This window comes from Oryctolagus cuniculus, chromosome 1, assembly GCF_051225735.1.
Source record: "Oryctolagus cuniculus isolate XC-2025 breed Fujian yellow rabbit chromosome 1, ASM5122573v1, whole genome shotgun sequence".
NCBI lineage: Eukaryota > Metazoa > Chordata > Mammalia > Lagomorpha > Leporidae > Oryctolagus > Oryctolagus cuniculus.
Window position 1 is genome coordinate 229489191 of NC_142867.1, and position 14958 is coordinate 229504148.

The window sequence follows — 14958 nt, forward strand, 5'->3', positions numbered from 1 at the left end:
TTAATCCATGTTGAGTGGATTTTTGTGTAAGGTAGGAGTTTTGCTTCATACTTCTGCATGTGGAGATCCAGTCTTCCCAGCACCATTTGTTGAAGAGACGTCCTTGCTCCAGGGACTGATTTTAACTCCTTGGTCAAAGATAAGTTGGGTGTAGATATGTGGATTGATTTCTGGAGTTTCTATTCTGTTCCATTAGTCTATCCACCTGTTTCTGTGCAAGTACCAGGCAGTTTTGATTACAATTGCCCTGTAGTTTGTCTTGAAATCTGGTATTGTGATGCCTCCGGCTTTTTGTTTTATAAGACTGCTTTGGCTATTCAGGGTCTCCTGTGTTTCCATATGAATTTCAGCATTGTTTTTGCTGTATCTGAGAAGAATGTCCTTGGTATTTTGATTGGTATTGCGTTGTAAATTGCTTTCGGCAATGTGGACATTTTGATGATTCTCCCAATCCATGAACATGGGAGATTTTTTCATTTTCTTGTGTCTTCTTCTATGTCTTTCTTTGATATTTTGTAATTCTCATTGCAGAGATCTCTGATGGCCTTGGTTAAATTTATTTGGGTATTTAATTTTGTAGTTATTATGAATGGGATTGATCTTAGAATGAACAGTTTCTACTGTTAAGTCCTAGAGGTCCCACTGGTTGTGGGAGCAGATTCTGAAACGGCTGCTAAAGATCCCAGCTCCTGGCTGGCGCCACGCTCAATAGGCTAATCCTCTGCCTGAGGCGCCAGCACACCAGGTTCTAGTCCTGGTCAGGGCGGCGGATTCTGTCCCAGTTGCTCCTCTTCCAGTCCAGCTCTCTGCTGTGGCTCGGGGAGGCAGTGGAGGATGGCCCAGGTCCTTGGGCCCTGCACCCGCATGGGAGACCAGGAGAAGCACCTGGCTCCTGGCTTTGGATTAGCGCGGTGTGCCGGCCACAGCGCGCTGGCCGCAGCGGCCACTGGGGGGTGAACCACTGGAAGAGGAAGACCTTTCTCTCTGTTTCTCTCACTGTCCACTTTGCCTGTGGAAAAAATAAGATCCCAGCTCCTGATTTTCAAAGGCTTGTCTTGCTTGTGGGTTGGACCCAGTGTCTTGCTTCTAATAACACAGTGAAAGGTCTTGGATGTCATTTCTGAGATCAGGTTACAACACTGTGACGTCCTCCCTGTTAGCACTCTCTCCCTGGCGAGTCAACCGCTATCCTGAGATTGAACTTGGAGATGACTGAGGCCCTGGCTGACATCCAGACTGCAGCCTATGAGAGTCTCTGATCCAGAAAGCCCAGCTAAGCTGTATGGGACTTTTTTTTTTTTTTTTAAGACTTATTTATTTATTTGAAAGGCAGAGTTACAGAGCAGCAAAGGCAGAGACAGAGAGAGAGTCTCTCTCATCTGCTGGTTCATGCCCCAAATGGCTGCAATGGCCGGAGCTGGGCCCATCTGAAACTAGGAGCCAGGAGCCTCCTCCCGGTCTCCATGCGAGTGCAGGGGCCTAAGCACTTGGGCCATCTTCCACTGCTTTCCCAGGCCATAACAGAGAGCTGGATCGGAAATGGAGCGGCTAGGACTCAAACCAGCGCCCGTATGGGATGCTGGCCCTGCAGGTGGAGGCTTTACCTGCTGTGCCACAGTGCCGGTTCCTGTGTTAGATTCTTGTCCTACCCAACAGTAAGACAGAAAGTGTTACTGTGCTTTAAGCAACTAAGTTTTGGGGTAATTTGGGATGTGGGTATCCCAACAGGTTATCCCACTGTACCACAATGCCTGACCCTGAGAGACAGACAGACAGACACACACACTCTGGTTCATTCCCCAGATAAGCACAATGGCTAGAACTGACTGGTCTGAACCCAGAAGCTAGGAGCTTCTTTCGAGTCTTCCACATGGGTACAGGGGCCCACACACTTGGGCCATCCTCTGATGCTTTCCCAGGCACATTAGCAGCAAGCTGGATTGGAAGTGGAAGCAGCAGGGACTCAAACCAGCACCTGTATGGGATGCCAGCATCGCAGGTGGCGAGCTTTATCTGCTACGCCACAGAGCCGGTCCCCTAGAACACATTTATAACAGCTATTTTCAAGCACCTGTCTGTTAATTCCATCACACGCGCCACTTGATCGATTTATATGGCAGATTTTCCTGCTTCTTAGCATGCCTAGTTTTTGACTGAGTGCTGGACACCATGAATATTGCATGTTGGAGTATCTGCACTGTGCTGTCTTCCTTCAGAAAATATTCAGCTCTTCATTTGCCAGGCAACTAACTCACTGTGGATCAGTTTGATCCCTTCAAGATTGCCTTAGAAGCTCTGCTTGGGAAGGAGCAGAGGAGTCTTTAACTGGCGGCTAATTTAGCCCTGCTCCTAGGGCACAGCCGTTCTGGAGTCACGACAGAGACCCCGCACGCCCTCTGCCTGGCCAGAGCTCCAGCTTACAGCTCCCCAGTTTTCTCTGAGTTGCCTATAAGGTTCCACCATGGACATGCACAGCTGAATACATGGTGAAAGACAGACAGGGCTCTATCTAGGGTTCTTTCTTAGTGTAGATCCTTCCTATCCATACTCTGTCCTGCGAATTTCTGTGGCATCAGCCACCTACAACTCTTGCCTGTCTCCCAGCTCAGACTCTTATGCCCTCCTTGGGTCACCCTGGAGGAAGGCTGGTGATGGGTTCACTTCATTTGTGTCCTTTCTCTCAGAGGCCATAGTCCTGTCCTGTTTCCCAATGTCTGAAACAGTTTCCTAGTCCTTTATGATAGACTGGCAGCAGTTACCCTGTGTCTGGAAGTTGCAGATGGGACCCTTGTAAGCCATACACATTTGGACTTTAATGAAAACGTGGCTTGGTTTTTCCATGTCTATAAGAATAACTTAAAATCTAAGCACCACATTTATTTATTATGAAAATACAATTTGGAACTTGGCAGGAGGCAAGGAAAAAGACTTTCTCCATCATTTCTCCAACTGAGAAAGCGTTCACACAGAGCTTTTCAGTAGGGAACAGCTCCTGCCTTTATTCTCTTCTCAATTAGGATCTCTTCTGATGTTACCATCAAGAAGAAGGAATTTGAGGAGATGGTAATCAAAATCTATGAAAATGCAAATGTATGCAAATTTTTATTATACCTAGATAACTGTTTTGTTATTATGGGTCCATAAGGCCCAAGTCAACAATTAAGTAAAAACTTAATACCAAGAAGGCTTCTCCCAGGGGGGAAAAAAGTTGATACCCTAGGGATCAGTGATGGCATCCTATATGAGAGCAAGTCCCCACAGCTCTGTTTCTGATCCAGCTCCCTGCTACTGTACCTGGGAAAGCAGCAGATGATGGCCCAATGGCTTGGGTCCCTGCCACCCACTTGGGAGACCAGGATGGAGTTTTGGGATCCTGGTTTTGGCCTTGCAGCCATTTGCAGAATGAGTCAGCAGATGGAAGATCTCTCTCTCTCTCTCCCTCATTTTCTGTCACTTTGCCTGTCAAATAAACAAATGTCTTTCAAAAAAAAAAAAAAAAAAGTTGAGGGGCCAGCGCTGTGGGCTAGCTGGTTAAGAAGCAGCGCTGGCATCCTATGTGGGCACTGGTTTGAGTCCTGGCTGCTCCACTTCCAATCCAGCCCTCTGGTAATGCTCCTAGTAGGCAGCAGAAGAGGGCTCCTGCACCCATGTGGGAGACCTGGATGAAGCTCGTGGCTCCTGGCTTCGGCTTGGCCCAGTCCTGGCCGCTGTGTCTAACCAGGGAGTGAACCAGCAGCTGGAAGATCGCTGTCTCTCCCTTTCTCTCTCTCTCTATCTCTGCTTTTCTTTTTTAGATTTTTATTTATTTATTTATTTGAAAGGCAGAATTACCGTGAGAGGGAGAGAGAGAGAGAGAAAGGTCCTCCTTCTGCTGGTTCACTCCCCAGATGGCTGCAACGACCACAACTGGAGCTGCGCCGATTTGAAGCCAGGAGCCAGGAGCTTCCTCCCGGTCTCCCGCACAGGTGCAGGGGCCCAAGCACTTGGGCCATCTTCTACTGCTTTCCCAGGCCACAACAGAGAGCTGGATTAGAAGAGGAGCAGCTGGGACTAGAACCGGTGTCCATATGGGATGCTGGCGCTGCAGGCGGAGGATCAACCTACTTTGCTGCAGGGCCGGCCCCATACCTCTGCTTTTCAAAAAAATAAATAAATATTTTTAAAAAGGGCAATATCCTAAAAATGTTTTCTACCTGACATCAGTATTCTAATCAACATAAGCAATTCTTCATTATTTATTGATAAGTCTAAATTTACCGATAATGTAAGAAAACTCACTGAGTATCCCAGCAAGGCTGCTTTCCTCAAAGACATCCTTTACATTATGCAAACACGCCCCCAAAGGCACCTCGAGCAACAGTAGGGCCTGATAGTGAGCAGCGGAGGAGCGTTCTTATCGCCTGTCGGGGGCTCACAGCAGGAGCTCCCTCTCCTAAATTCACAGTGCTGACCCTGGCAGACACCACGGCGCCGATACACGGCCCTCCCAGCAGCTACAGAGACAAGCACGTTGGTCCCATCTATCACGCGCTGAGGGGAAATGGCAACAGTAGTTTCAAGACAAGACGTTGGGTCTGCCTTGTCACCACAGCCTTGAGAGGCCTTCCACTGTGCCTCCACATCTCGTGTTCAGGAGCCACAACTTCGCTTGGCTGACTCCAACCTCCAGCAGCGCTCTGCCAGGCTCAGGACGCACAGGTGGAGTTCCAGAGCCATCAGCACTGACGACATCACAGGCTGCTGGGTTTCTGGAGGACGCAACTGGGAGCACAATATGCCCGGTGCAAACGCCAGGCGTCAGCCGGGGGTGACCAGTGCATCAGTGGGATGTGTGGTGGGGCTGGCTGAATTCTCAGGGGCCTGTTCCATGCTATCCAACTCCAGCAAGCTGTGTCCTGCAACAGAGCGGTGCCTGTGTATGTCACAGACCACAGCCCGATGTTACTGGAAACCAAGCTGCATCAGAGAAGCCAAGAGCGGAGCCTGGCGTTAGATGGTGGCGGCTGCCCCTGTTTACAGCTTTCCTCCACCTGGACCCCGGGCACACTCCAGGCCTTTCCCTCCCACACACGTGGAGGAACTGAGGGGGTCCCCTGGTTGCCCACACCCATCTCCCGGCAGCTCCCTTGTTTTGGAGGGAGATGATAAATAAATCAAAATGCACTAAGCAGCGCTTCCACAGGCACTCGCCTCCCCCACTGAACGTGCACCTCATCAATCACACTATTGTCTGCTTGAAAGGAGAACCTTGTAAATGTCGTATCCACTCAGGCCCAAGGAGAGGCGCATCCAAATGCAGCAAGGAGTTTTAATTGGATAGTGTAATTAAACTAAAAAACCCCAGCAGACTCCCTTTGACAGGATAGATGAAGACCCCTTTAATAGGGCTAGGAAACATATCTGTTAAAGGATGAGGCACTGCCTGCTCCTGATTGTGCTCAGGAGTCCTCTTATGAAGAGGCAATTCAATAACTGGGGCATTTAATATGTTAGAATCGGCTGTGTTCTGTAATCAGGCAGTACTTACCGTATTTGATCTGGAACTTAAGAAATAAGTCCTTGTCAGAGAATAAAAACAGAACACAGCTCGCCTACCTAACGTCTGGAGTGCCCACAGCCCCTGGGAGTCGGCTGGACCCTCCTGTGTGACAAGTCCATTGGTGTATACATACAGGGCCTACAGTGCGCCACCACGGCCATGAACTCATACCCACCTGCCTCAGAGCCATGGCTCATTCATCCTGTGGGGTTAACCTCATGTTCTCGGGAAAATCTAAGGAGTACAACAAATTTCTGGGCACCTCCTCCATTAAGAGCTGGAATGCCTGTCATGTCAGAGAGGGAGAGAGGGGAAAAAAGAAGAGAGGAAGAGGCAGATATGGAGGGGGAGAGAGAGAATATTTTTTGCTAGAACTACTCTTATCAAAGGGAGAAAACAACTCGGGTGGTCAGAGGATTCAGTGTGCGGGGCGGGTGTACCCAGGGGACTTTAGCAACAGACCCGAGTCCTTCTGCTTTGTTGGACGGGGTGGGGGTGCACACACAGCCACACACCTGTGCGAGGCCTGCAGGTCCACAAACAAGCTGACACCGAGTGAGTGACAGCAGGGAAGAGCTTTGCATTTGCACAGGGCTCGCCACAGTACTCTCCAGGAGCGTTAGCGTCCCAAGGACAAGGTCGGGCGCCCGGCTGGTAGGGCAGGAGAGCCTCCGAGCTGGGGTTCAGGTGGGCTGAAGAGGCGAGGTTTCAGCCTTCCCCATATCTAGCTTTTCAACAACAGCCGGATGGTTTGCTTTATTTATACAAATCTCAGAGTCAGTTTCCTTGGGTCCTCAGACTGGTTTTTCTAAGGGTGGTGAAGGGTTTTACTTCCCCATAAAGCCTGCTTGGAGCTCTGTTTGCGATCCTTTGAGCGTTCTTAATACTGGTCTTTCATCATGGGTTGATGAGGCCATTAGAACATATAAGTGAATACGTATAATCTATGAAAACTGGATACTGAATTAAACCATCACATACCTTTAGGTTTAAATGAAAACTACATAAAAGCATTTCAGCCATCAATTTGGCTATCACTTCTAGCCAGTATGAATTCTGCTGGAAAAGCTATTTTCGTGCAGATGTGGAATTCAATGGGAAAGACTGACTCGTGTACCAACATCAATCAAAATGTCGACTTCCCTGGCAGCTCTCAACAGTACGGCAGGTTCAAAGGTCACAGGATAAAGAAAAAGCCAAGCTCTGGTTCAGCTCTAATATCTCCTCGGTAGAAGTCCTGCAAAAGTACCCCCTTCTGTATTAGCCTTGCTTTCATTAATCTTCTTGCCATCTTCTTTAACTAGTCATGCAGAACCGCTCGATAGCAAGACGTATAATGGGGAAGGCCCTGTGCCTATTACCGCGTTAACGTTCTCTTAAGCCCCAGTGCAACAATGGAACGGGAAGGCAAAGGAAATGTGCGACTGCAGGGTGCAGCGCAGGCAATTCAATTACAGCCTGCGCTCACCTACGTTCTCCTGACCTATAAAGCACAGGAGGCCTTTGTGTCTAACTGGCTTGGCCATTAAGGTTGCTGAAGATCACAACAATGCTGATCTTTTCTATTTAAGCTAAATCAATGTGGACAAATCATCATTCAGGAGCTTTAATTTAATTAGTAAATTAAATACACTACTTTACGGATCTTGTCAAGTACTTATGAAAAGAAAGATTCATTTAAGTGGGAGGTCACCAACAACCCCAGCTAATTTAAGTCATGGTCTTCTCTAAATCTCATCTCAGGCATCCCGCAGGTTCTAGTCACCAGGGTTTAACAGACTCCTGCAGTTGTGGTTAACCCGCAGCCCTATCTTGTACCCAAACAGTGTCGTGGGCAAAACAAAAGAAAACAAAACACCGCCCCCCCCAACATAACAAGCATCAGCGGAATCTGACTTCCTTTAAATTATACTGTTGCAAGAGAACATAATCAGGTTACCTCTATTATGCTGCTTCCTTAAGATTTTATATTCTCTATACCTAATTGAGATACAGAGCTCTTTTCAGTTATAAAGACGACAGCTACTTTATTAAGGTTTAAATCTGATTTCTTAATGACAGGCTGCTTCCTTTAAAGACTCTAAACCTGCACAACCTGGTTCTGAAGAAACCAGACCTGGCAGGGCTGTGTCTGGTGCCCGCTTCACCGCGAGGTCCCCTGCTTTGTTTCTGAGCCGGAATTCCAGGCTTGCCCCTACAAAGAGAGCCCCTGGCATTGAAGCCGGGGGCTGGACACATCTAGGGGTCGACAACTACTTCTCCAAGGCAGTCTAACCAGGGTAGTTTCTGACGTGCAAACATTTTCCTCTCCTATGTGCTGTACACAAACTTGATCAATGAAAATTAAAATTACTTCTTTTAGAGGTTGGTGACACCTGTCAAAAACAGCAAAAGGTATCCTAAGGATAGGCAAGCCAGGCTGAGAACTCACTGATCTGAATAATAATGGCTGTGTGCTTTTCTTCTTCTTCTTTTAAATCTAGAAAGGCAGAAATTAGTCCTAATTTTCCAGAGCTTGCGAGGCACAGATTTTTCTCAAGGAACTCTTTTAAGAGTCCATATTTCTATGTACTTTTTATTTTTTTGTAAAGGCATGTATCTATTTAGTCATTAAGTTCCAGGTCCTTAAACACTCACGGACACAGCAATAAATCTTGCCTCTGAGGACGGGGCCTGAGAGGCTGAGCGGGAGAAGTGGCGGGCAGGGGCGAGCGAGCACGGCGCCTCTTTATGGAGTGCGGCAGCAGAGGCTGGGCCTTCCTGCGTGCACAAGATCGTAATTATGTGTTTCCCCGCAGCCGTCCTGAAGCCCAGTCCCTCTGCCAAGTCAGCTATTCACACACTTTTGGGATATGGCATCAATTAAACTTGAGTTGTGCTTCTTATGACGACCAAATTAATGGTCTGACAGTGGCTTTCTCAATAAACACTGCAAACTGGCCATATTCGAAGGTTTTAAAAACCGTTTCTTTTCTGTTCAAAATTCTGACAAACATGTCTCAAGTAAGACTAGGGACAACTTCATTATCCTCCCAACACTTACTGTCTTTCTGTAAGGCTGTTTAATAACACGTCTTCTCTGTCTGCACAGCTAAATTATTCTAGTTGGTCACACGTTCCAGTCTTTGGCAAGACACTTGTGTTATGAGAGATAAAAACATGAAAAAGGAAATATATTGCAGAAATCAAAAACCTTATCTACTTCTAGACTCTCTCTCTTTGCTATAATTCATTCAAGAAGGCCCTAAGAATAATTTTTGATGTAAACTCAGCTACAAACATACATCACTATGCTGATAAAAATCACAGGCTAAACTTATGAAATATAGTGACTTTCATTTCTTTAGTGCTGTTAAAATAACTTTTTTCTAAGGTTCAACAGACACAAAAGATAAAAAGGGTTACCATTAATCCTTTAAAAAAGAAAGAGAGAGAGAGAAAGGAAGAAAACGCCGCCACCCCATGGATTAATTCTGTGGTTGGGTGATGGTCTGGGAATGAGCTTTTTAAGATTAAGTCACTGAATTAATTTGATGAAGATGCTGGAAATCCTATGAACACATAGCATCAATCCAGGTCACTTAATACATTTTTGTTTGGGCACTCCACAATATAAATTATGTCAAACGACTCTGGGTTCCTGAATGCTGGCCTCCCTGAGGTTCAGTCTCGAGTCAACACCCACTGAGGACAGCTCTGTCTGCCCTGGGCCAGGGCAGAGGAGACAGAGGCAAGCAGCCCCCGTCAGCTTCGCAGAGAGAGGCACCCCACACAGTAACTATGAGGGGTTTTCAAAAAGCTGTGGAAAATGGACACTATCAAACAACTATGCATGGATTTCAAATTCTTTTACATCAAAATAAACTCATTTTAAAATTTCATTTCTCTACGAGCTCTCTGAAATGCCTCATACAGTGTGTGTGTGGGGGGGGCACAGTTAACAGAGCGAGGCCCACATGGAGCTGGGTTTGAAGTTCGGGGGCTGAGTGTGGGAAGGCGGAAATGTCTGTAAGCCAGAGGGAGGGGCAGGGTGCAGGGTGCACGCCAGGAGGTGGGAAGAGCAGGAGCACGCAACACGAGAATGCATGTTGTTCACCGAGACCAGAGCCAGACTCCGCGTGGGAAACTGCAGGCGACAAGGCCAGAGCATCGGCTGGGCGTCGTCCGCGAAGGCTACGCCCAGGAGCTGAATTTCATTCCCTAAGCCTGTAACTTGCAAGTCTTTCCTTTTTTTTTAAGCAGTAAGACCTTTGCAATCAACAGACTTTCAAAATCCGGTGTCTCTGAAAGGAAAACATACAGTTCCTTTGAAGGGGAGGCCTTATGCCCAATCCTGTCCCACACCCACAGTGACATCCACACATGGCCCTGAGGTCCTCTAAGAACACTCGCACTCCAAGAAACCTGCCTGAAAGCAAAGCTATAGGGAACAGGGCCGTGAGAAATGTTTTATAGGGACAGCAAGCCCGTTTAGGAAAATGCCACAATTTCTAGATCGTGAAGCCACAAAGACAGAAGGAAACCTGTAGGACCCACAGAGAACCATCTGGAACATCTGAAAATAAGACAACAGGCCCTTACTAGACTGTCACCACTGAAACGGGGGGCGTGGTGGGGAGGAGGGGAGGGCCTGCCTGCCCTGCGTCCCCCGTGCGCGGGGACCTGGCTGGGGCTCTCCTCCTCCTCCTGACTGGGCCGCGGGTTTCCTCGGCACTCTTGGTGCCCCTACCTCAGCCCTCCTTGGCACCGTCAGTGGTATGAGCCTGCTTCTCTCCCTGACCTGTCCACTCCAGCTCACCCCTGCGCCTTCCTTTTCAGAGACATGAAGAGTTTGCAGAGCGTTCCTTTTCAAAGCCGCCTCCGTTCTTGGACAGGAAGATGCCAGCAGCGTGACATCTCTATCAGCGGGTAGGCTGGAGTGAGAGGGATTAGGAAGATGAGGTTGAGCCCAGGGTGGAGGGCTCAGCAGTCTTGGGCCAGGCCCACAGCGCAGCAGGTGATCTTCTCACCCGGCATCCTGCGGCTGGTGGCCTCGCTGGGAGGGCGGGGGTGGTGGGAAGAGGGTGAGCACAGCCCTTCTCCTTTCCCTGTGCCCTACAACGTTCCCCCTACTGGCCGAGCTGTAGCCTCGCACAGATCCCACAAAAAATCAGACACCTGCCCAGAGGTGGGGCCCTGAGGCACATGCCTATCTGTAAGCCCTCATGGGCTCAGTGCTCTGGGTGTGCGTGGGAGGCCGTTTAGTCAGTATTATCTATTATAAACACTTGCTGGTCTTCACATTTCTTATTGCCTCGTTTAAGTATGTAATTCCTTATAATAGATTTGTTCTCAAAGTTAGTGGACACTGGAACATAGAGTCCACACTGAGTCCATACTGCAAATTACTGAATTGGAATGTACTGGGGCAGGGGCCACGCGCAAGCGCATTTTAAACAGGCTCCGCAGGTGGCGCTGCAAGTCCTGGAGTTGGAGAACCTCTGTCTGCCAGCCTTCTCCAGGCAACTATGCCCCTGTGTGGTTTACACCCTTCTCCGTGGATGGATTTCCGTGTGATCGATGTGTCCTTTCTGCTCCTTGATAGGACTGGAGTCCTAAAAATGATTAAGTGATTAATCTAAACGCTATACTCAATTACTTAACTGCAAAAATATAATATGCCACAATATACAACCGGACGGATCTACTTTGATAATTTAGGCGGAGGAACGCCAGCCCAGCAGCGCTCGCTCCTGCAGGACCAGGCGGGAGTTTAATTATGAGCTGGTGGGTCATGCAGCTGCCAATAACGTGGGGGTGCTGACACCTCCGTCATGATGGATATCTAAATCCAGCCTTCAGCGCCGTGCGAAATCCCCCAGCTTCGTCCATCTGGTGGGGAACGCAGGCCCAGGTCCGGCTGGACAAGTACCCCGCATGGGAAGGGGAGGGGAACACGAAGTGAAATGCGGGGCTGGCGAGTGCGAATTCCCAGCAGGAACTGCCCTGGTGCCCCCAGACCCCAGGGCGGGGCCTGCTGAGGTCAGGAGCTGGGCTGCGAGGACCGACTAGGAAGAAGGCTCACGTCAGGCTCTGGGCGCCGTAATACAATCCTGTCTGATTAAAAGAAATTTCTGGTAATGAATTAAAGAGACCCAAGGAAAAAAGGACACGGTGGCAATATATTCTGCTGGCACCCAGCACACAGAGGGGAAGAGAGGGGACGAGAGAAAGGAGACATGAATAAAAGGACTACTCACTGGGGCTTTTCTCTTCAGCAAGGTCACAGGCACAGAGCAGGTCAGAATCGATTGAGATGGGTTTCTGCTTAATCCAAAACTTAGTGCTGGCCTTCTGGTTCGTAACGGGGTCTATCTCTACTTTGTCTCCAGAGATACCTGTAAGGCCGAGGGGAGCACAAAAAGAAGCCACGAGAAGTAGAAAGTATAATCATTCGAACTGCTTTATAAATCCTAGATTGGATAACACGAGCTCTTTCTTGGGGTTCTGGGGAGTGCCACAGGCTTTTAAAGACAGACAGAAGGAGCCTCCAAACGGCATGGAGGAGTGGCACAGTCTGGTTTCTCGGGTGGGAAGAGGGGCGACTCTGAGCTCCGTGGACAGATAGTAAGAGCCACATCTTCTTCAATAGAACAGACACAACACAGAATTCACCCACATACTGTCCTGACCTCCATACTGTCATGGAATCAATTATAACACAAGGTCATTTAAAACAGTGCTGATCAGTGTTCCTGTCTCCGGAAGATCTGGGGTGCAGAGATGAATCGGTTACACTACCTACACCTATACAGCGAGGCGACCACCAGGGAGGCTCGGATCCAGGAAGGCTTTACACATTAAAAACAGGAAAAAAACAACCTGGTCTCTCCTTCCGTGATAGTAAATAATTACCCAAGCTACATTTAAAGGAAGTCACAGGAGGATCAAAGTCACAGGAGGATGTTCTTTACACACAGCCTTCCAAGTTCAAGTCTTGGAGCCTGGCTTCAGGCTGAGAGGTCGATGCTTGTCTGCTAGGGGGAGACTCAGCACCGGGTGGGAGCTCCATGCAACAAAGGTCTTAGAACAGGAACCCAGAGCGCAAGATGCTGGCACTTCCAGCCTCACTTTCAGAGCCTTGGAAGCTGCAACACGCTGTACAAAGGCTGGGAACAAAGGTGACACCCGGCTCGGCAGGTGTCCCCTGGGGTACACGCGGAAGCGCACAGCAGAGGCTCTCCCAGTACGGCAGAGGCGCACGCGCTCCACCTGGCACACATGACCGAGGCTAAATGCATGGTTTTTCTTCACTCACTGAAAATTGAGGAATTTGTTCATGAAGTGAGACAAAAGCCTTTAATATACCTTCTACAGTGGGCCCCATATGGAATCTTAGAAGTAATTAATTTTAGGCCACAGTTTAAAGGGCAGGGTCAAAGGGATTAAAAAGCAAAATGAAGTAAACATATAGGAAATAATTAAGATAATCAAATGCACATTCTGCAACAGAAAAGACAACTAAAGTTAACAGAACTCATCCTACGGGTCACACTTAGAAATCTCTGGACAAAATTTGAGAAAATGTAGCAAGCTGAAAGAAGCAGCAAATAAAACAAACGGCTCAATTAAAACCCCCCAAGCCCTAAAACCAACACACACACACAAATCACAGGCTGACAAGAAACTTAAAAGACAACACACACAAACAGAATCCTGATGGGTTCGTGTGCCACACACTCCAATTGTATTCTATGACAAGGCCCCCGTGCCAGTTAGACAAAGGCAGGAGACTGCAGAGCCAGACTACAGGAGGGAGCCCTCCGCTGTCTCCAGGAGACAAAGCAGTGATGGTTGCTTAGCCCCGGCTGTGACTGTGTGGTCTTTGGTAAAGATGAACAACTGGTATTTTCTAATTAATCAGACACTGGGTCTTGTCGTCAGATATTTTCCAGGAACATCATATTTCAATTAGGTACAATGTCCCAAGTCTGAGTGACTCTACATCCCAGGTCTAGATGATTTCAGGAGGGCAAGAATGTTGCTGGCGATCGATTTTATTACATTTCACTTCAAATAGATTATGACCACCCACTTACACTCTTGCCTCCAATTTGGTCATTAATTGTTAAAGATCTGGACACTTCCATAGTTGCCGGAAAGAAGGAAAGTACTTAAGCCATGGTTGTTAGTGGCGTGTGTGTGTGTGTGTGTGTGTGTGTTCCTTATTCTGCTTCTTATTTTGACATTTATAAAAGTCAAAATGAACAGAGCAAAATAAATGTGCATATCTCTCATGTGGAAATAAACCCTGCCCCGCATTCCGTTCTCAGAAGGAGAGGGGAAAAAAAATCATCACCAGAGACACGGTTTTAAAATTTTGTTCTATGGCCCTGCAACTCCTAAAGCCGTAGTCAGTCAATATTGTTAATGTACCTTGTTAATTTGATAGGATTTGTCAGGTAACTCCACTGGAAAATTATATAAAACTGTTCCAGATGAAAAGATGATAGTGACATGAATTAAAGTGATAGAACAATAGTGGAATATAAACCAGAAATGACACCCAAAGTGGCTGTTGATTTATTGCCATACTGAGTTTGGTTCTGGGCTCCCATGTATATTAGTGCTACAAATCTGGGTCCATTTAGCAGAGGGATGCTCATACATACATCACCAGCTCCTGCTCCAAGCCAAGGTCACTCCCCATTGCATCAATCTTTTCAACAGAGCCTACTCACAAAGCAGGACTTTCGTAACCATCTCAGATGTAACAGACTCTCGTCCTCTTTCATCTTTCTTTTATCATGTAAAGTACACTTTAACTTCTATTATTTTTATCTGCAAATTGTTACAGTACAGTTCATCCATTACGGGCTGTATCTTGGCATCAGTCGCCTAAGCTCTGCACAGCCACAAGAACATTTTCCCAATGACGCCCTTTCCTGGGGAGACGGTGCAGGCGCTGTTCACAGAGGGGAACCCTAAGACTGGGGCTTGGGATGAAGACGTGGAAGATGGCTGCAGTAGGTTCAAGATGGGCAGACAGGTGGAACACCATTTAAACAAGTGGTGTGTTCCAAAAAGTTGTGTGTAAATCAGATTTTTTTCTGACTTGAATCACATTTTCCTACCGACTTCTAGTCCCGGAGATCCTTTATCTTCATTTTGGATTGATCTGTAATTGGCAGGGGCTCCCAACACTTCAGGTTTAAGTTTCTCTGCCCTGTAGGCTTTCAGTCAAGTAGTTAATGATCTGTAAAACACTTGCCTGCCTAGAGGAGTCACTATTTAAAGGAACCTGTAGGGGAAGCTTTCCTGATGGAAGAAAATCCTTTCATACATTAAATAATCTCACCCAGAGAGGTGCGTGAGTCTCAGCTCTTTAAAGCAGAGCCCGCGGCCCCGCAGGACCCTTCTTGTTCCTGCTGGACACGCAT

The 14958-nt window shown here is 47.7% G+C and overlaps 1 protein-coding gene across 15 annotated transcripts in view; it reads right to left on the reverse strand.

Moving 5' to 3' along the window:
- The window catches only part of MAPKAP1 (MAPK associated protein 1), a 259582-nt gene that overhangs the window by 17533 nt on the left and 227091 nt on the right, over window positions 1-14958 (reverse strand). For 12 of the 15 annotated variants that reach the window (XR_016212147.1, XM_089302685.1, XM_089302680.1 and 9 more), the window contains one exon: window positions 11779-11916. The exons of the other annotated variants lie outside the window; for them this stretch is intronic. Coding sequence is in view for 11 of the 12 variants with exons in the window: in XM_089302685.1 (XP_089158811.1) it covers window positions 11779-11916 (138 nt within the window). In the remaining variant the exon portion in view is untranslated. The remainder of the gene's footprint in view (window positions 1-11778; window positions 11917-14958) is intronic. 15 annotated transcript variants of the gene reach the window in all.